The sequence below is a fragment of the Sinohyriopsis cumingii genome, chromosome 4 (genome assembly GCF_028554795.1).
Source record: "Sinohyriopsis cumingii isolate HCF-2022 chromosome 4, ASM2855479v2, whole genome shotgun sequence".
Lineage (NCBI taxonomy): Eukaryota > Metazoa > Mollusca > Bivalvia > Unionida > Unionidae > Sinohyriopsis > Sinohyriopsis cumingii.
In genome coordinates this window covers 132,005,787-132,026,042 of record NC_142964.1, presented here as the reverse complement: position 1 = coordinate 132,026,042, position 20,256 = coordinate 132,005,787, and the positions used below count along the sequence as shown (strand labels likewise).

General features: G+C 35.5%; 1 protein-coding gene across 2 annotated transcripts in view; it reads right to left on the bottom strand.

Annotated features, from left to right (window-relative positions):
• LOC149802108 (uncharacterized) overlaps positions 1-20,256 on the bottom strand; it is an 89,582-nt gene that overhangs the window by 19,225 nt on the left and 50,101 nt on the right. For both annotated transcript variants that reach the window (XM_089956503.1, XM_089956504.1), the window contains exons 12-16: positions 15,258-15,376; positions 9,154-9,243; positions 7,264-7,353; positions 6,143-6,244; positions 1,119-1,320 (exon numbers count right to left, since the gene is read on the bottom strand). In XM_089956503.1, coding sequence (XP_089812629.1) covers positions 1,119-1,320; positions 6,143-6,244; positions 7,264-7,353; positions 9,154-9,243; positions 15,258-15,376 — 603 coding nt within the window. The remainder of the gene's footprint in view (positions 1-1,118; positions 1,321-6,142; positions 6,245-7,263; positions 7,354-9,153; positions 9,244-15,257; positions 15,377-20,256) is intronic.

Sequence of the window (20,256 nt, the reverse complement as noted above, 5' to 3'; positions counted from 1 at the left end):
GAGTTATCGAGGAAGAGGTGCTTGATACATAGTACTTGTCATATTTCAAGGCAATGGAAACAAAAGTTGTATATTTTCTGACTATTACTACATTTGGAATATTGTTTTGCATGCTTTTTGTACATATATATTGTTTTGCATACTTTTGTACATGTATATTGTTTTGCATACTTTTGTTGTTGTTGTTGTTGTTGTTGTAGGGTTTAACACCATTTTTCAGCACACGATAGACTATATATGGCGGCCAGTATTAATGGTGAAGAGGAAGAACCCGGAAAAACCCTGGAAAGAACCACTGACCCATGAGAAGCTACTGGCAAGCTTACTCACATACCCACATTGGCTGAATCCTAGACTCGAACCCATGCAGACAGAGGTGAGATGGCAGTGATCTGTAACGGACAGCGCTTTAGACCACTCAGCCACTTGGGGCCCCCTGCATACTTTTGTACATGTATATTGTTTTGCATACTTTTGTACATGTATATTGTTTTGCATACTTTTGTACATGTATATTGTTTTGCATACTTTTTGTACATGTATATTGTTTTGCATGCTTTTTGTAAATGTGGAATATTGTTTTGCATACTTTTGTACATGTATATTGTTTTGCATACTTTTGTACATGTATATTGTTTTGCATACTTTTGTACATGTATATTGTTTTGCATATTTTTGTACATGTATATCGTTTTGCATACTTTTTGTACATGTATATTGTTTTGCATGCTTTTTGTAAATGTGGAATATTGTTTTGCATACTTTTGTACATGTATATTGTTTTGCATACTTCTGTACATGTATATTGTTTTGCATACTTTTATACATGTTGGCTCTTTATCTTTAGAATATTATGCAACAGATGCATTTAAACTCTTGGCACATGATGATAGCTCATTGAATGGAAGGCAGAAGTACAAACAGGATATGAATAATTTAGTGCTGATAATAGAAAAATATGTATTCTGAAATAAATAATTTAATTATTTGGTGTCTGGAACTTTTCACCAACTAGATATGCCATATAAATCATAGTATTAAAAAACAATATGGACACATAAAGGCTTCATAAACATAATCAGTTAAAATAAAGAAAAAGGTAGAAATTCTGTCCTTACTATCCTTATCATATCCGACGATAGTGCCTGCAGCTTGACTGTCCTGGTCTCCCCAGTGCCAATCTGGACCTCTCCGCACTCGAGTTCCGATTGGCAAAAGTTGATCTTCCAATCTGTTGATTCTTTCTTCTGTACAATGTTCATCCTCAGCTGATATTTTTGAAGACTTCTTTGATCGCCTCATAGTTTCCTCTATTACTTCCTCAAAAAAATCCCCAGATATTGTCATTACCATCACTTGAACTCATGATTAAATACTCAAATAGTTAAATCTCTTTCCCAGCAAAAAATACATGAAAATATAATGGGAAAGGTCCTGTTATCAGATGGATATCCCTTCAATTTACATGTTACATACTAATGATGTATTCACTTTAAGATAGATAGGTAGGTTGGTAGGTGCATAAAATGATCATAGATACATTTGTGAAGCTAAAACTCTACTTAACATCCATGTAGTGATTCCAATTTGAATCCAGCCCATATGATTTATATTGAAATAGCTACATAGAAAACAAAATGCAGTACTTGACTTTTCCAATGAAAAGGTTCTAATAACTGAAAAAGCAGATGCAAGCGATCCATATCTTGAGGACTTTTAAAACAGATTACCAATGAAATTAGTTTCAAATAATGACAGTCCACACTGCCTTTCACCATTGGGTTGAACTGTAGAAATACACTGCTCCCATGATAATTTGTGAACTTGCATATAACACGGGACAGACACTGATCCCATTTTTTTTCTTCTAGAAAATGTCAAAAGAATTTACCCTTTCTAGTTGAACATTAAGAAAATCGCAATGAAAACTGGTAAACAAATATCTACTAAACTACTTGTATTATCATCAAAAACTGCATTTAGTGTGCAGAAATTTGAATCGGTGACATAAAATTCTCAACTTATAATAAGAAATCCTACATTTTGTTACATTTCCTTATTTAAAATATCTCTCAGTACAATGTAAATTACAATATTTGATAAAATTTTGATCAGTGAAAATGTCCCTAATGCATACAGGTGGCAACACTTTAAGAAATCAACAGCATTGAAATAAGTTTTGTCAAGTGAAAATTTGTTCAGTTGTATATTTTAATATGTTTTCAGTGTAATCAGCATAAATGTGATATTCCATCTTGTATTCAAACACAAAAATGTCAATCCATTATCACAGCTAGGTTAATGGGCATTTTTGTGAGAACCTAATTAACTGCCAACTGTATTTCAATTACTGATTTGCAGACATATTTATTGCATTGTTACACTCAATTAAAAGCAGACTTGCTTTGTAGTATCAAATTAATTATGCCTTTTGCATCAACTCAAAGGGAATGGAATAAGAAAAAAAGTTAAAAGGCATATAAATTCCATCTGTATCAGAACCAGTGGTCATGATCGTGTGTCAGGTCAACTCATTTTAATTGATCATTCAAACACTGTTATAAGTATTCTTGTGTAAGTAAAAATTAAACTACCTTAAATTACCCTAGTCATTCGCAAATGTGATCAGAGATACCAAAGCAACCAAGCAAAAGAATTACCTGGTGACTTCAAAGTTTTGTTTGATAGATAGTTTGTTATGAAAAGCAAGTTCTAAAGTTTGTAGTGAACATAACATTCCTGGTACTATTACATGCAATGAAATCATGGCATCAATTTTCAGTAACAAAACAAGTTCTAAAATTGAGTTTCAATGTTGACAGTTGCTTCGCAAAACAAAATAATGTCTCTTGTTTTGTTGTGCAAAAAGAAGACATAATACACAAAGTTTTGCAGGTAGACAATGAGGCACACTCTACATGATGTGTTGAATCCACATGGAGTTATGTTTTCATGATGTTTCAAAGATTATCTTGAAAATAAAGTAAATAACAGAAAGAAAACAATTTCATTACAAATACATGCTTATCAACAATTATCCTAATATAATTACAAAATGAGTATTCAGCCATTAAACAGTGCCTCTATTTTTTTTACAGAAAAAGAAGTAGATAAATATTTTCCTCATTCTGAAAAAACTGCTGAAGAGCATATTGGATTTAATTATTATAAATTGTATTAACTGGTACCTGAAGCATATCGACAAAGGTTTTGGGACTATAAAAAGGAAACTGAAGAGTCCCATGTCAAATTTGCAAGATAAAAAGAGCAATTATTTGATAGGTGGTGCTCAGCCAAGTAAGCTGGTCAAGACAAGGATAACTTCAAACAGTTCATAATAGTTGAAGAGTTCAAGAACTGTTACAGTAAGACCTACCTTGATTGGCAAAAGGTCAAAACTTTACAAAATGCTGCTCAATATACAGCTAATGATTATTCCATGACTCACAAAGTTTCTTTTGTCACTAAGTCTTCCACTTAGCAGGTTATTGGTAAAAAGTCATTTCAGTCTCAAATAAGCACTTCCAAGTCTCACACTGGCAGAACTTTTAGGAACCAAGTTCTTTATAAGAATGTTCAGAAATCCTTATCTCTTCATACATGTGCCAATTGCAAGAAGAAAGGCACATAATTTCTGCTTGCTATAAATTGAAAAATAAGCAACAAAATGAAGACAGACCTATTCCAAATGCTGTTCTTTCCAAGAGGTCAAGGTCATGATCATGTATTAAAAGCAATGCATTTGTTGGGTCAAACAAACCCCAGTCTAATTTTGTTATCAAGAATTATGATCCATTTATCTTGAAAGGTTCATTATCACTTATTAGTAAGTCTGACAATCCTATCCCTATTAAATTTTTAAGGTACACAGGAACTTCCATGAGTCTTTTATTATCAGATAATTTGCCTTCTTCAGATAAGTCTTTTTTTAATGAAAGTGTTCATATTCAGGGAGTTGAGTGCAGCTTTGTTAGTGTTCCTCTCCTTTGTGTAAATTTGTCATCAGACTTAGTCTCAGTACCTGTGAGTCAGAATAGTGATGTCTTTACCCATCAAGGAAATTCATTTATTACTAGGCAATGACCTAACTGGAGATATGATTGTGGTTAATCCACTTGTAACTGACAACTCTTATTTGGATCATAAAGTCAATCCTATTGAAAAATAAATCCCTGATTTACACCCAGCTTGTGAAGTTACTAGAGCTATGACAAAGAAAGCTCTTGAGAATTATGTTGATCAAGAAATTACTCCTTTAGCTGACACATGTATTAGTCAGGTTTTTGCTTAGGTCACTTTTGCTCCTGGTATGGATCAATCAAAATGTATTCATCACTTCTCGTTGGGAACAATAAAAGGGTATTGATCACAGTGATCCTCTTTTTACTAGTCATTCTCTTTATTCTAATCAGGGTGACAAACAACAGTCAATTGTTGTTGAACAGGAACAAGATCTTGAGATCTCCTGTTTGTTTCAGAGGACTATTATCGCAACTGAAGCCACAGAAGTACATGTTTATTATTTTGTTATAATGGGGTCCTTAGGAGGAAATGGAGACCACCTGATGTACCTATTGGTGACAAGTGGTCAGTGAGCTATCAAATTGTTGTTCCTAAGTCATATAGACAAGAAATTCATAGTTTGGCTCCTGAAAGTCCCTTGGCTGGTCATTTAGGGATCAATAAGACTTATCACATCCAAAATGGTAGGAAAACCCAATCAGAAGATACCTAAGGCTCACTTGCAACCTATTCTTGCATTTTATAAATCATTTAGCAGAATAAAGGTATACTGACTGTGTCAGTCCCTTACCCAAGACCAAGTCAGGCAACTAATACATGTTGACCATAATGTGTGCATCCCCAAGAGTCCAAAACGAGTATTCAGCAATTAAACATTGACCCTACCCCTACCCATGGTCTTCTCGATGTTCATCCTGGATGGCACCCCCCTTCATCATTTTTCACTGATTCCTCAGTAACCCGTGCCCTAGTTTATAAGGTGATCTGTTTTGGACCCTGCTGTGCACAAGTGATTGAGGGAGAGGTGTACATGTACTTGTTTTTAAAAATGGTTATCATAGCTGGAACAAAACATATATATCAATTTTGTAAGGAATCTGAGGTACGTACAACAAACGATCTCGAGAAATTAATTTGCATAAACTTTTTGCAGCTTGATCATGTTGTTTTTTTTTTATTTGTTTCTACTGATATTAATGAATAGCTATTCCTCTATTGGTTAACATTAATGTCCCAACATATGATGGTCCACTCCCCTAGACAGACTCTGTGGGTAAGTATACAACTATCACATGGGGGATTGTATCACTGTGAGCTCTGGCCAGAGTGTGGTGGGGATATTTGAAATGGTTATGTCCATCTTTTAATGGTCAAAAGTTCATATTTACCATTTCTGTGTACTGTTTTCAGTTTTATTTCTTCTTTTTTGTAAAACAAGCATGAATGCTTACAGGATGAAAACAGGAATGAGTAATAATAATTTAATTATTCATTCTCATACACAATCCTCTTTTATCTTGACCCAGAAGACTCTTTCTGAATGCATCAACTAGACCATATAATATGCCTTGACAGTGATATTTTGGACATCTCAGGAATTAAATATGTCTTAGTCCACTTGACATTGGAGTTCACAGTCACTGTTCAACAAATATGAAATAATCCTTTCCAGAACGTGTAGCGAAATAATATGTTGAACAAATAACAAAGCTTGTCCATGCCATTTGATGTGCTCATAGTTAGTACATTTTAATACATATTTTAACCAATGTAACCAATTCACATGAACCAACCTGCATCCTCTATCTTTATAAATGAGGGCCATAAAAGTGGAGTGATCCGTAATGAAGAAAAGCTGATATGATTATATCCTTGCCATTTCTGTCATGATGTGCAATCTATGTTCTTCTCTGAAACACTCCTCAGAGTTGCAATGGCTGTATGTAATGTCGTTCATATAAACCTGCAATAATGATATTAACTGTCAGCTATTTACATTAACTGTAGCGTTAGTCACATTCTGATCCATTATTGCCAGTGATACTCCATGTCATTTATGCCACAAGCACCATAATTTTGATGAATGATTATACTTATTATGCCAAATAAACTGACTTACTAAATCCTCTCCTTTCACATTCCAAAGATTCCTAATGACACCTTTCATCAAGTCAAAGTTGCCCGTTTTGATGAATTCCTGATAGAGTATAGATGCTACATCCTGGAAAATTGAAATATACCATACTGAGATCATTTGCATCACATATAAAAGTAAAAGAACTAGAATAAATACCTTTATGTCCAGTTAAACAGATTTTCCACTTTGCAATTCACTTCTTTACTATACATTCTGTGATTACCTTTTGTTTTCAGACAGATTTGTGCTGGAAGTACACATTACAATTAATATAAAATGCCAAAATGATTAGAAAATTTGTGATTAGAAATATATTCAAAATTTGTTCTCACTTGGAAAAATGGCTATTTTCAACAAATTCCAAGAATGTATATTACCAAAAATATAACTGCTTACATATGCAAGCATAGAAAAAAGTTGGTCTTTAGCAAATTAACAATCACAGTGAATGGTTGCTATCACAAATAAAATTCTTATCGAGTGGACTGACAGGCATAAATATGAAGGTGTCAAGAATAATCATAATTTAGATTTTGTTTTCATCTCAGATGTTTCTATAAAGAAGAATAGTCAGAAGATTCATGTGATTAACTTGTTTATTCAACGAGCCCTTACTGCATATATTCCAAACTTATATTTAACAAAATTTAAGAGCTGATCTGTGACATATATTTTTGTTGTTTTTAATGTCTCTAAAAATACAGTGTATTCTTTAAGGTTCTTGGCTCTCAGTTTTACCGATATAGGAAAGAGCAAATACAGTAATATTAAATCAGACTTGTTCTGTAAAATATATTAATACACCTTGTGCAGAAGTTGATCATCAAATTACCTGACTCATTCCTTATAAACTACAAACATTTGGCAGAATTGTCCACAACCAAACTCAGTTGTCTTTAATAAATGTTGCATATGATAGCTAGAATAACTACAACTAAAGTGACTTTTATTATGGATTACGTGTTCTGTTTTGCCTATTTAAGCATTCTTTTACAGGTGCAAATACATTTAGCACAATTTAGTTTATTACAAAAATACAGTAACACAAACATGCCCATGAATTTGTACTGAAGACAACAGTTAAGATATCCATAATATCTTACCAAATATTTTGTCCGTCTGCCAAGCTTCTTCCAATCCTCACACTGGTAGATTTTTCCTCCAGTCATCTTTGCAATCTTGGTTAGAAAATCCTACAAAAGAAATAGCTATCTTTGTCCTGTAATTGAATGAAACTTTAAAAAGAATTTGAGAGAAAGGTCAAAACTATTTGCATTAGCGTATATAAAAAGTACAGATGCATCTGCATTTTTGTACAATGTATCACAGTTATTTCTGCTACTTGCAAGGAAAAAAAATATGGATGGATTTTAATGCCAATAGAGAGCACACTGTCTTATATTCTCTCTGACAAACTATTCCAGTAAAAGACTTTTGAAAATAAAATATTAGTTTTGAAGATTTTATCGTTATTTTGCATAAAGGTACAAACTGAGGTCATGTGGCATTGTGTGCCCTGCATATGATAATGTGTATGAAGTAAAAGCAACAACACAACCACAAAATCAGTAATTATTTATTGTACATGGTGTATTTGAAAAATATTTTTCACATTAATCTGACATCAAATGTTAGGATCATTAATCTATCTCTATTTACCATATTTACTCACTTATTTGTCCAACAGCAAACTGCACAGTCCTTGATCTGGTGGTACATAATGTGCCAGCAGATCTGGGTCACTGGGTTTTATGAGTAATCAGTAGAACAAACAACATGGATCCCAGTCTGCTAGGAAACTATACAACTGAAGATGGAAGATCAGGGAATAAGCTGTTGCAGCTGGACTTGACTTATAAACCAGTGTTTAAGGTATCAGTGATCACCAGACCATGAAGGAAACTAAAAATGCTATTGGAATTTTTATTCAAAAAATCTTTGCAGTGAACTATGAGATAAACAAACTCTTCCATTTTCATTAATTGGCAATATACAGACAAATATTAATTATTTATTATTGTAACATTTTTTATCAGAATTAAAATCATATTTATGTTCAAAACTTGCTGTTTTTATTTTGGTATGAAGAGAATACATATTATAACAAAAATGTACTTTTCTTTTGAATCTCTTAAGACACTTAAAATTTATGCCAATAAAAAATCTGCTGGTTTAGAAGCCAATCTGCTGATCAAAATGTGTAAATCTACTGGTTGGAAATCATGGTTCTGTCTCATATATGTTCTAGTGAGCCACCATCGCCAGTGGCTGTAACACATTTTACTCCTTTGACTTGTTATATTACCAAATAATCCTCCAGTTTAAAGCCTAACATCCGAGCTCTTAATCAAATTGGAATTAAGGAAAGATTTATTCATCTATTTTCACAGACAATATAGAATAAATTACAATACATACAGTCCCTTAAAGTCAAACTTCAAATTTGTAATCTACACCCATTAGAATCTACGCAAGTTCAAACATTTTGTTTTGTACTTTCATACAGTCTTTAAACAAAGAGTCAGAGTAAATGATATATTTTAGGCACCAGTTAAAGTCTTGCAACTAATGGCTAATCTTATGATGCATTCAATATTGGAAAACTTGTTCCAAATGTCAGATAATGTTTTCACAGCACACTAGAAATGTCAAATCTACCTTCATTTTAATACAGTGGTGGTTCAATAGTCTAAGGTGCTCACCTTTACATCTCACCTCTGTTTGCATGAGTTCAAGTCTCAGTTTGGTAAATGTGGTGTGAAAGAAGGTTTGCTAGCAGCATTCTGTGGGGCAGTGGTTCTTTTGGGGGCTTCCCATATTCTTACTCCACAAAACATGCTAACCACCATGTATCATATTCTAAAAAATAGAGTGAAACCCACAAAAACCAAACCATTTCATTTTACTAAAGTTCTGGCGATCAAGTACATCTTGAAGTATTTTTCACAATTTCTTGCAAGATAATACACTTCACCAGTTGACAGAATACTTACTATTTTGCTTTCTCCAAGTGGCACACAATCTATGTAGGCTTGAGAACATTTCTTAAGTTCTTGAACTGTATTCATTACAATGTCCTCATCCTGAAATAACCGCAACTTACTTAACTGTATTATTTTCATTAATACATGACAAAACACATTGCCGATGTTATTACAGAAAAATCCAACTTATTCTGACATTCTTTTGTGTCTGTACATGCTGAAATATGCCATTTTCATATTAAAACATAAAACCCATGTTGCTTTTGAATTGTTGAGAAGATGGTACAAGAGAAAAAACAACTTATTTTATAGATAATGTATAACTTGCTTGATAGATAATATTCTTCTTGGAGAAGAAAACAAATGAAGATGGCAAGCATTATTGGTTTCAAATTTTCATGGTAATACAGGAATTTTATCTAGTCACTTAAGAGTTAATAAGGCTGGTAGAATTCAATGGTTTACCCTATCCAACACTGAATTATAACCTTATAAATTTTTCTGTCACTTAAAATTCCATACATTTTGCATTGAAACTCTAGTATTATCAAAGCACATTTGATTTTATCTCATTAGCCTCAGTTACTGACTTAGTGAGAACTTTGGAGTCTGCATATAAAACACTGTACCCCTAAAGTTAGAAGTTAAACCTGTTTAGAAGAAAAGCCTCCCTTGAAAACAAATTGCTCTAATACAATGGCATTTTCCTCTTGAAAGGCAACAAATCTTCAAAATAAGCCCCTTTATTAATTCACATCTTGTATGCATATATGTTTACATACAGATAGATTTATGGAAGGTTATATAGAACGTATATTAAATAGCCTGAACTTGTTGATAGTACATAATTCTATACCAGCTTTTATTGTGCTTTGCTTATAAAGTAATATATACATTGTACCTGAATACAATCAGCATTACAGTCCATTTGCAAAGCAATAGTTAGAGCTAATCAACAGCCGATGAGTGGTGTTTGAAAAGTTCTCAATATTTTGTTGTAACTTTTTGGGATATTAGAAACAAATTTAATGGGGATCAATAGACAAATAATGTTCTTCATGTTATGACAGTGATGTAGCAATGTCGGAGAAGGATGACAATTCTACTACTGAGCAAAAAGGCATACTATAAAATGTGAGTGCTCTTAGGCTAATCTTAGAGTGATGTCAAGGCCAACTTGGATAAGTTTACAGATGTAATTCCTTGTCATGTTCAACAATTTTGAGGTGGTTCTATTGCTTTAAAAATGGCTGCAAATGATGGAAAATGACAGGAAGGCCATTGAAATGAGAAAGCAGGAAGTGGCTGCTATGAAGGAAGCAAATGATGAAGACTCTTAGTGGAATGGAGAGATATTGACAAACTTAGGAAGATATTCAAAGGCAGTAATTTCTAATCTGTTTTTAATATATTCAAGAGTCATTTGAAGTGCAGAAATGTTTATACAAGACAGATTGTGCATTTGTTGACACCTGATCCAAATCTAAATCTGGCTGAAATCGCCAAGAGTTACTCACCAGGTATAAAAAAGAAGGCTGGAGATGTTTACAGGACTTTATTACAAGTGATGAAACAGGGATTTCATTTTTTTAAACAAAACCCATGAGAAAATAAAAAAGTCTGAATCAGAGAGAATGAACAGAGACCACAAACAGATTGATGTAGTCTGTCAAGAGAGTTCAAATGCATTACTTTTCGATACAAAAGGCCCAGCCATTTAGGCACCTGTACCTGATTCTGCTAGCATTACATCACTGGACACCTAGTATCAATGGACACTTTTATGCCTCCAACCTGTCTGTGAAGTGGTACCTGAGGTATCCATCTTAGTGACCACTATCCTACTTTTTTGACAAGAAAGGTTAAATGCAAGAAAAATAAAAAAATACACATAAAACGATCACTTACAGATCGTTCAAAAATTTTAATGAAGAACAATTTCTCAATGACCTATATAAAGTTCCATGGAATATGATCCAAAATTTGGATGACATAGATGAAACCATGAGGGTGTGGACTGACTTATTCATGGATGTAGTATCTAAGCATGCACCACTGAAAGTACATCGAGTAAAGACTGAAATTCAACCTAATTGGCTTACTACTGAAATCCTAGATGCTATGAAAACACAAGACAAATTCAAGGCTATGGAAAACCATGCACAATATAAAGTATGGAGAAATAAAATAACAAGTATGATTAAAACAGCTAAAAAAACTTATTATCAATCATTGCTTGAAAACAAAAAGAGCAACACAAACTCAATTTGGAAACTCTTCAATGAACTCACTGGAGGAACGCACAAAAAACAGACAAATAAAATTCACTCACTTCTGGTAAATGACACCATAGTCACTGATGAAACTGACATTGCAAATGTTTTCAATGATTTTTTCATCAACATTACCACAAAGTTAAAAGAGCCAGTGATAGAAAACAACTTTAATGAACTGAAAAAGTTCTGCAGCAGCAAAATCTCTAAGGAGGTATGTTTCTCTATCCCACCAGTGTCAAAAAACTTTGTTAAAAAATGTCTCAGTGAACTTGATACCAAGAAAGCTACAGGACTTGATCAGATTGGTCCACGACTCATTAAATCTTCTGCCTTTGCTATTGTAGATAGCATAACATTCATAATTAATTTAAGTATTGCAACCTCATCTGTCCCCAAAATATGGAAAACTGCAAATTTAAAGTAACTCCTATTCACAAATCTGGTTCTAAGGATGATGCTGATAACTACCGACCAATCTCAATACTACCAAACTTGTCAAAATTGATTGAAAAACATGTCCATGACTCATTCATGTCATATTTAACCAAACACTTGCTGTTACACCCTAATCAATCAGGCTTTAGACAGAACCATTCCTGTGAGACTGCCTTGATATCCCTAACTGATAAATGGCTTCAAGCACTTGACCAAGGTAGAATAATAGGAACTGTATTTGTAGATTTCAGGAAAGCTTTTGACATGGTGGATCATGAAATCCTTTTGAAGAAACTGAAAATCTACCAGTGTGATGAAAGAACAATTAGATGGTTTACTTCGTACTTAAATGAGAGAACACAACATGCTTACATAAATAATGTTCTGTCTGAACCTGAAACAATTAGATATGGAGTACCACAAGGCTCAATTCTAGGTCCATTACTATTCATTTTATTTATTAATGACCTACCACTTTTACTAAGAGACTCAATATCATCTACAGATCTCTATGCAGATGACACAACATTGTCAGACATCCAAAACACAAAGCATGAGCTCAAAATTTCTTTACAGAATGTACTAGACAAACTGGAAAACTGGTGCACATGTAATGGCATGGTGGTAAATACTGGTAAAACTAAAATATTACTTATCTCAACATGGCAAAGAAGGACAAATCTTGATAGTAATGAACTATGTCTGACATGGAAGGATACAAATCAAACATATCAGTAAAAAAGTCAATTCAAGTTTATGGCTTCTCAGTAGGATAAGACATTTTCTCCCTGAAAGGCACAGAAAACTATTTTATAACAGTTACATACAACCCTATTTGGACTACTGTAGTACAGTATGGGGTAATTCAAATGATAAAAACATAGCAAAGCTGGCACATCTTCAAAAAAGAGCATTTGGGCTAATATCAATCCAGAAAGAAAGCAAGGAAAGTTTAGCTGGTAGGTTAAAAATATTATCTATTAAAGACCGAATCTGTTTGAGAAAAGCCAAATTAATGTACAGGATATCTCATAATAGTGCTCCTGAATATTTACAATCACTATTCCAGTATAGGCTACCTGGTAATACTCCCCACCTGCGATCCATGTCTACCAAACAGTATAAAATTCCCAAACCAAATAAGGAGTTATTTAAAAAAAGTTTCCAATACTCTGGAACTCTGCTCTGGAATAGTATTCCAGCTGAAATTAGAAATGCCCACTCTATTTCCTTCTTCCAAACCCAATATATCCAGTGGCTTCAGAGATGCAGCTTAAATAAATGAATTCCTTTGTATGAGGGCCTCAAGGTAGATTAGTTTTTAGCTAATTGTGTTACCCTCTTTAAACAAGGTCATTATTATTATTATTATTATTATCTACTCCAAGACAACGCACTGGCACACAAATCAACTGTCGATCAGAACCAACGCAGCAACTAAATTTCGCACCATGCACCATACTGCCCTTATCAAGTTCCAAGTGATTTTTTGCTGAATCCAGTTATCAAAGTTTTGCTGAGATACAGATAATTTGAAAGCAACCTAGCAGTTGGAAAAGTAGTTTTGCATTGTATAAACCAAATACTAAAAGGTTAAAACAAAATGGCATTTAATAATTGAATAATCTGATTGAAAAATGTGTGCAGTTAGTGTGTTTGCAAACCCAAAAATTTTGCAGAAATCATTCTTATTGTTGTGTTCAGTATCTGATTTGGATTTATTTATTTAATTAAATTATTATTCACTGCAAATACAAAGTGCTCATAAATAATATTCTTGGACAGAGACATTACCTGAGAATTATGGTGAATTAAACAAGAACATCTTGGATTATATTAGTGTGATTCATCAAAGACTGTTGTCACATCACCAAATCACAGGCCACTACAGGCGCATCAACACCATCAGATTTACATCTTATTTTGAACACCACTGGAATTTAATTAGAGCTTTATTCACTAGGACTGGTGATAAAGCTGTTTGGACTATTTGGGATTTAATTAGCATTACTGTAATCTCTTTTAAACTTTCACTTTGTATTCTAGGGAAAAAAACTATTAGTTGAATTTTACAAAACTTGTTGGTTTTCGCTCTTTTCTATTAGCAAAGACTTTTTAAAATGGTACTAACTGCTGCCTTGCTAGGCACTCAACATTAAGAAGTTAGTGTTAGGACTGGTCGGTCTGGTGTCAGGATAATGTGACTGGGTGGGACATCATTAAACAAATAAATGAAGAAACAAAGAAAATATAAGAAGGATGGGTTTACATTTCACCGTGGTCCAGCTTTTTTACAGTCAAATCATTTGAAAATTGGTGCATCAAAGCACACACAAGCCTATTTTTGTAAACCATGCTGTTTACTATTGATATGAAACACCTTCATCATACAACATTCAGGGCTCAGAGCACATTCTATCTAAATAAAATCCTGTAAAATATTAAATCCATGGTCAGCACAGTATTGAGTGCATGATCTGATCCTACCAAAGGCATTGATAGAAAGCCTGACTTATTCTGGCTGCAGGAAAGTTGAGGGCCCTGGATCAGAGAATCAGTGTTTCTGGAGAATATTTATACTAAATAAGAACAAAGCATTACTGTAAAAATAAATTATATCAAATTTTTTCACTGAAATAATTTAAATATACCATAATTTTGAGTATTGGCCAAAACTTCAACAAGCTTTTCCTTGCAGAAGTCAAAAGTAGTTTCCAATTGTTACTTATAATCCTCGTAGCCAAGAAACAGTCCTCCTCAAGATAATGATGCAATGCACATCATATCAACCATGGTAAGGTATTTATTTGCAAATATTTCCTCTAAAAATTCATGCGGAATTAATCTGCTAACGAGTCATAAAAATTAATATACATGTATATGATGCACTGAGACTCTAAAACTATTTAGCAACATAAAGAAAGCCACAAGATGACACTCATCATTTACCTTCTGGCTGAATATGGACACTAGCATTAAGCGAAGCATGTGAAGATCTCAGCCTGAAATTTAATTTTTATAATACCTTCATATCCTCATATTTAAGGGGTTCAGAAATGAACTTTTGTAGGAAATTCAGTACAAGTATGAAATCCAAAACTTCTGTTTCAAAAAAGAAATAATCCAAATTATTTAAATATGCCTCAGTTGGTTGCCAGAGGACAACAAGTTTAGCATGGATTGATACATGTAGATATGATGCAATGGGTCACTGTGCTTAGACAAAAAACATCTGAAACATAATTTGAAAATGTTTCTTAAGTACGAGGGATGGAAAAATAAACATTGTGAAAGAAACTGTCTCAAAATTATGGAGAAATTAAAATGCCAATATCATACTTCAAATACAAAGATTAAAGCTGATTGAAATAGATGTTGATATAAGTTTATTAGAATACTTGCCAGCTCATGAGTGAATGAAAAGTCTGGTCCCTCTCGAATGAGGTGAGATGTTGTTTTCCCATCCGTTATAAGTATAATTCGTGGAAATATAGCCATTGTGTTCATTTCTAACTTCTTACCTGTAAAATACAATTTTGCAAATGTCAGAACTTGAGGAACTATGTACATTCTCAAGACAAAATTATTTCAAAGCCGTAAAATGAAGTTTTTATTGGGGGGGGAAATTAATTTTAATTATGCAATACTTACCTGTCGCTATCGCTGAAGTTATCTATTTTCATGCCAAAAATATACTGTCCATATGATACATCCTCCCAGAGTGGAGAAAAAGTCAGCATGACCCTTTGACCTTTTGCACACAACTCTATCACAGGCCATGCACAGAAGGTAGATGTACCTATATGTTATCTTTTCACAGACGACAATTCCGCAAGTTAACAGAGTGGGGTGGGAGTAGGTTATTCAGCAATAGTGACAGGTAAGTATTGCATATTTAAAATTAGTTTTACCCCCCCCCCCAAACTACATTTTAATAGCAGCAATTACTTATCCTGGTGCTACTGATTAGCTGAATTTGTCAGTAAGGTGGGTAGGCTGACGTCAAACTGATCAAAAACAGAAATGTACTCACTGTAGAGGGAGAGGTCCACTTCTACAGAATATTCATTTTTCTCTGAGTAACATGCTGTGCCGTAACAATGGGACCCAGAGAAAAAATGCCTGAGCTCTGTTGTGCTGATGAGCGGAGATAAAAGGAGGAAAAAGTATTATGGGAGTGCAAGAAAGCTCCTTTCATAATATCTGCCAGAGAGGAATGATTAAAATAGGCCCATGAGGTAGCTTGAACCTCATGTTCTTAAAGTTTCATAAAGGTGAGGTCTCGATCGGTGAGAGACTCATATGCTCATTTGATTGTCTTGACAATCCACCGGGAGATAGTGGCAGCTGAAATGTCTACAGATCACTTAATAGGGAGAAAGAGAGGTTTCCTACCCTTTCTTTTTGCTTTGGAGACATTAAGACAGAAGCGTAAAAGTCTATCTTGATCATCCCCTGTGCATATTTTACTAAGACTGGGAATATCTATGTAAGGGGGCTACTGAAGGTAACTGATTTTTTGCAAGAAAACCAGGTTGGCAGAGAAGGGAAACAGAGTCATAGTTCCCATTAAACGTAAGACAGCCAGAGCCAATGGACAAGGCATGAGTTTCATTTTTTCATCTCGCTGAGGCAAGGGTGAGAAGGACCACAGTTTTTAGTGTGAGATCCAAAAAAAGAAGATTCACTCAATGGTTCATAAAGTGTTTTGGTTATAATGGTTCATAAAATGTTTTGGTTAATGACCAAAAAACTCGGGAAAGATTCCATCTAGGCACAAGGGAGCAAGAGACTGGTCTCTGAAGCTCAAAAAACTTTATAAGAGCAGCAAGATGCGGATCTGAACTGATGTCTGTGCCCTGCGAGAATTTAAGTGTGTTGGAGATGGCAGCTCAATAGCCTTTGATAGTGGATACATCTTTTGGCCTCAAAGGGGAACAAAAGGAAATCAGCAATGGAAGCTATAGAAGGGCAGATAGGATCAACATGTTTCCTACTTCACCAATCACAGAAGATTCTCCACCTGGCATCATAAACTTTGGATGCAGAAGCTCTCCTGGCTTGAATGATGCAACTAGTGACTCTGTCTGAAAACTTGTTCTGGTGGAGAGATCGTTTGAGATGAGCCAGGCATAAAGGTAGAGAATGTCTGGGCTGTTGTGGAGAAGGGACCCATGGTGCTGTGACAAGAGATCTCTCCTGTGTGGTAGAGACCTGGGTTGATCTATCAAGAGATCTAAGAGATCGTTGAACCATGGTCGTTGGGGCCACTATGGGGTAATGAGATTGATCCGACCAGAATAGGCAATACTACTGAAAACTGAATGCACTGACTGCCCATGCTCTCTGATCCGGGACAGGACACACATAAAAGGGAAGTTTGTTGTTGAGCTTTGACGCAAACAGGTCCACCAGAAGTCTTCCCTAAAGGGAAAACAGGGACTCTGTTACTGAGTGGTGAATAGAGCATTCTGTTAGGTCGGCTCAGTCTGTTCTGGACAGGCTTTCCACTAATATGTCCATCTTGCCTGGAATGTGGCGAACTCGAATTGTGACATTCTCTGAGGTTGCCCAGAAGAAAAGGTTCCAGACCTCCATGCAAATTGAAGGGACATGTGTGCTTCCTTGATGTCATAGGTAGGATATGACAGACGTGTTGTCTGAAAGGCCATGACACAACGGCCCCTTATTAGGTCAATGCACCCTTGCAATGCTAGAAATACTGCTTTCATTTCTAGGTTGTTGATGTGGAGAGACAATTCAGTCCAAGTCCAGGAACCACAGATAATTATGCACTTCAACTCAAAATGGGCTCCCCTGTCTGAATCTGATGCATCTGCGAACAGATAGGAATGGGGATCGGGTGCATGCATGGAAACCCCCATCAGGAATCTGTCTTGATTCATCCACCAAAGCAAATGGTGGTGAAAAACTGGTCCTAGAGGGATTGGAGTTGATAGAGAATCTCTGTGAGGTTTCCACCTTGCCAGAAAAAGGAACTGTAGAGGATGCATGTGAAAACATCAGCAGAGGTGTTCAAGGTTCTGAGTAAGAACAGATAAAGGCGAGCGGATAAAATGGTTTTCGCTCGTAGCATCTCTAGGAGAGCATGATTTGATCTATCTGATCCAGGGTAACCCAGACCACGTTTTGGTTTGTGAGGAAGTTCATCCCCACTTAAAGTCCTGTGATGGAACAAGTTCCAACTTCTCAAAGTTTGGTAGGAGACCCAACTGAGTTATGTTGGACCATGAGCAGAAAACAGATCCTGATGAAGGGACTGAACATGGACATGGTGAATCAGCCAGTCATTGAAATACTAGAGAATTGATGTTCCCTGTATTCGAAGGTAGGCCACTACTGCTCACATAACCTGGGTGAAGACTCTGGGTGCAGAAGAGATTCCAAACAGCATAACCTGAAATTGAAAAACTTTCTGGTCTAGACAAAAATGAAGACATTTGCAGTGTGGAGGAAAAATGGAGATGTGTAAATGGGCATCCTGAAGGTTGATGAAGACAATCCAGTTGGACAGAGGAAGAGCATTCTGAATTGAGGAGGTTGTCTCCATCTTGAAGGTTTCCTCTGACAGAAACTGGTTGAGTGGGGAGAGATCGATATTTATTTGAAATTTCCCGTTTTCTTGGTGACCAGGAAGATTTGGGAGTAGAAGGTGGGAGACTGATCTTTTAAAATCCTCTTGACTGCCCCTTTCTGCAAAAGGGTGTGCACCTCTTCCCTTAATTCCACCAGATTGGACTGGGGAAAGAAAATGGGGGTCCTTGATAGTGGGGGTTTTCTCGAAACTGGAGTTGATAACCCTTGTTTTAAATAGAGAGAATCCAACCATCATCCATGATGCTTGACCAAGCCTCTGAGAAAAGATCTAGGCGAGCACCTGCTGGAATGTTTGAGAAGGGGATGCACAGCAGGAGAGGGGGTAATTTGCTAGGGTTTCCCACCCCTTCCTGTCCTAGTAGGAAAGGAAGATGGGTTAGAAAACTTCCTCTTTGATCTGTGGCAACCTGGGTGCCATGGACCTGATGAGGGAGGAGGTGGTCTAGCAAGAATTTGTGGATTGGATTGGAGTTGGGCATGCTTGAAAAATTTGGCAGATGGTCCCTGAGGACGATTTGCCTGACCTTGTTTCCTGGTCAATTGCAATGGACCAGGAGTGGTGGTAAAAGATCGATTTTGGTGATTGGGTAAGTCTTGAGAAGCCACAGTAGGAATAAAGCTCCCAAAGAGGGTCTCAGCTTCTAGAGGAGCAGCCATTAGAAGGTCTTTACTGTGGTTAAGCAATACCTTCAACAAGTCCAATGTAGCATCATGGCGGATGTGCAGACATTCCGCCGATAATGCCATAGCAACAGATAGTGCATGCCTCTCTCAACATGCTAAAGGAAGTAGCTGAGAAAAGGTTAGCATGTGAGGATATAGTTACAAGTAACCAGGTTTTCTGTTCCATGGCATCAGTTGTTTTGATGGGAAGGAATGCCCAGGATCCTGAAGAAATACTGACTTTGCCACATCAGCATCCAAAGGAGGAGGTTTAATAGGCCACTTCGGGGATTGTACCCGATAGCTTGAAGAAGAGATAAGGGGTCTAAACATAAAGGGAAGAACAGACCACCTTCTACATTGTCTAGCAATATTTTGGCCTTGAGAAAACCTCACACTATTTATTAACTCATTCGGCCCTGATCCCGTCTGCAGCCGTGATCCAGTTTCTGCATTCATTGGCCGATCCCGCCTGTAGCCATGAATTTTTTACTGCATTCAATGGCCAATCCTGTCTCCAGGCGTGATTAATGTGTGTTAGATACAACATCTCTGATTGGTTAGAAATGGGTTTATTCGAAGAACTAAACAACTATTAAACCAATCAGAAATTATTTTACTTTCATTTGTGGAAATTTGAATTGTTCAGAAGCTAAGGACTACTGTTTGAGAGTGGTTTAACATCACATGTTCTGTTCATAATGATGGACGTAAGAGTGATTCTTGATGAGAGCAAAAATGAGGAGTTTCTCAGGTTTGATCTTGAAAATATTGAGCAAGCTGAGGAAAGATATGTTCGGCAGTTGGATATTTTGTGAGATTTAGAATCGGACATAGAAGTTTCTGAGACTGAATTGTCCAAAGATGAGGATGCTGACAACGATGATGATAGAGTTCTTGCAGATAAACGTTGCACATAATTTTGTAAATAGTGAATAAATAAGATGTAAAAGACTTGGACAAATAGGGAAAAAATACATCACTGTGTAGACAAATTCATTTGGAATAAATGGTGAAAATTTCATGGATTTTAATTGGATATAAGAAGAGAAATAAGGTGAATGAATGCATGTGCACAATGTTTTCAAAATTTTTCAAACAGGTAAAACCTCTGGGGCAC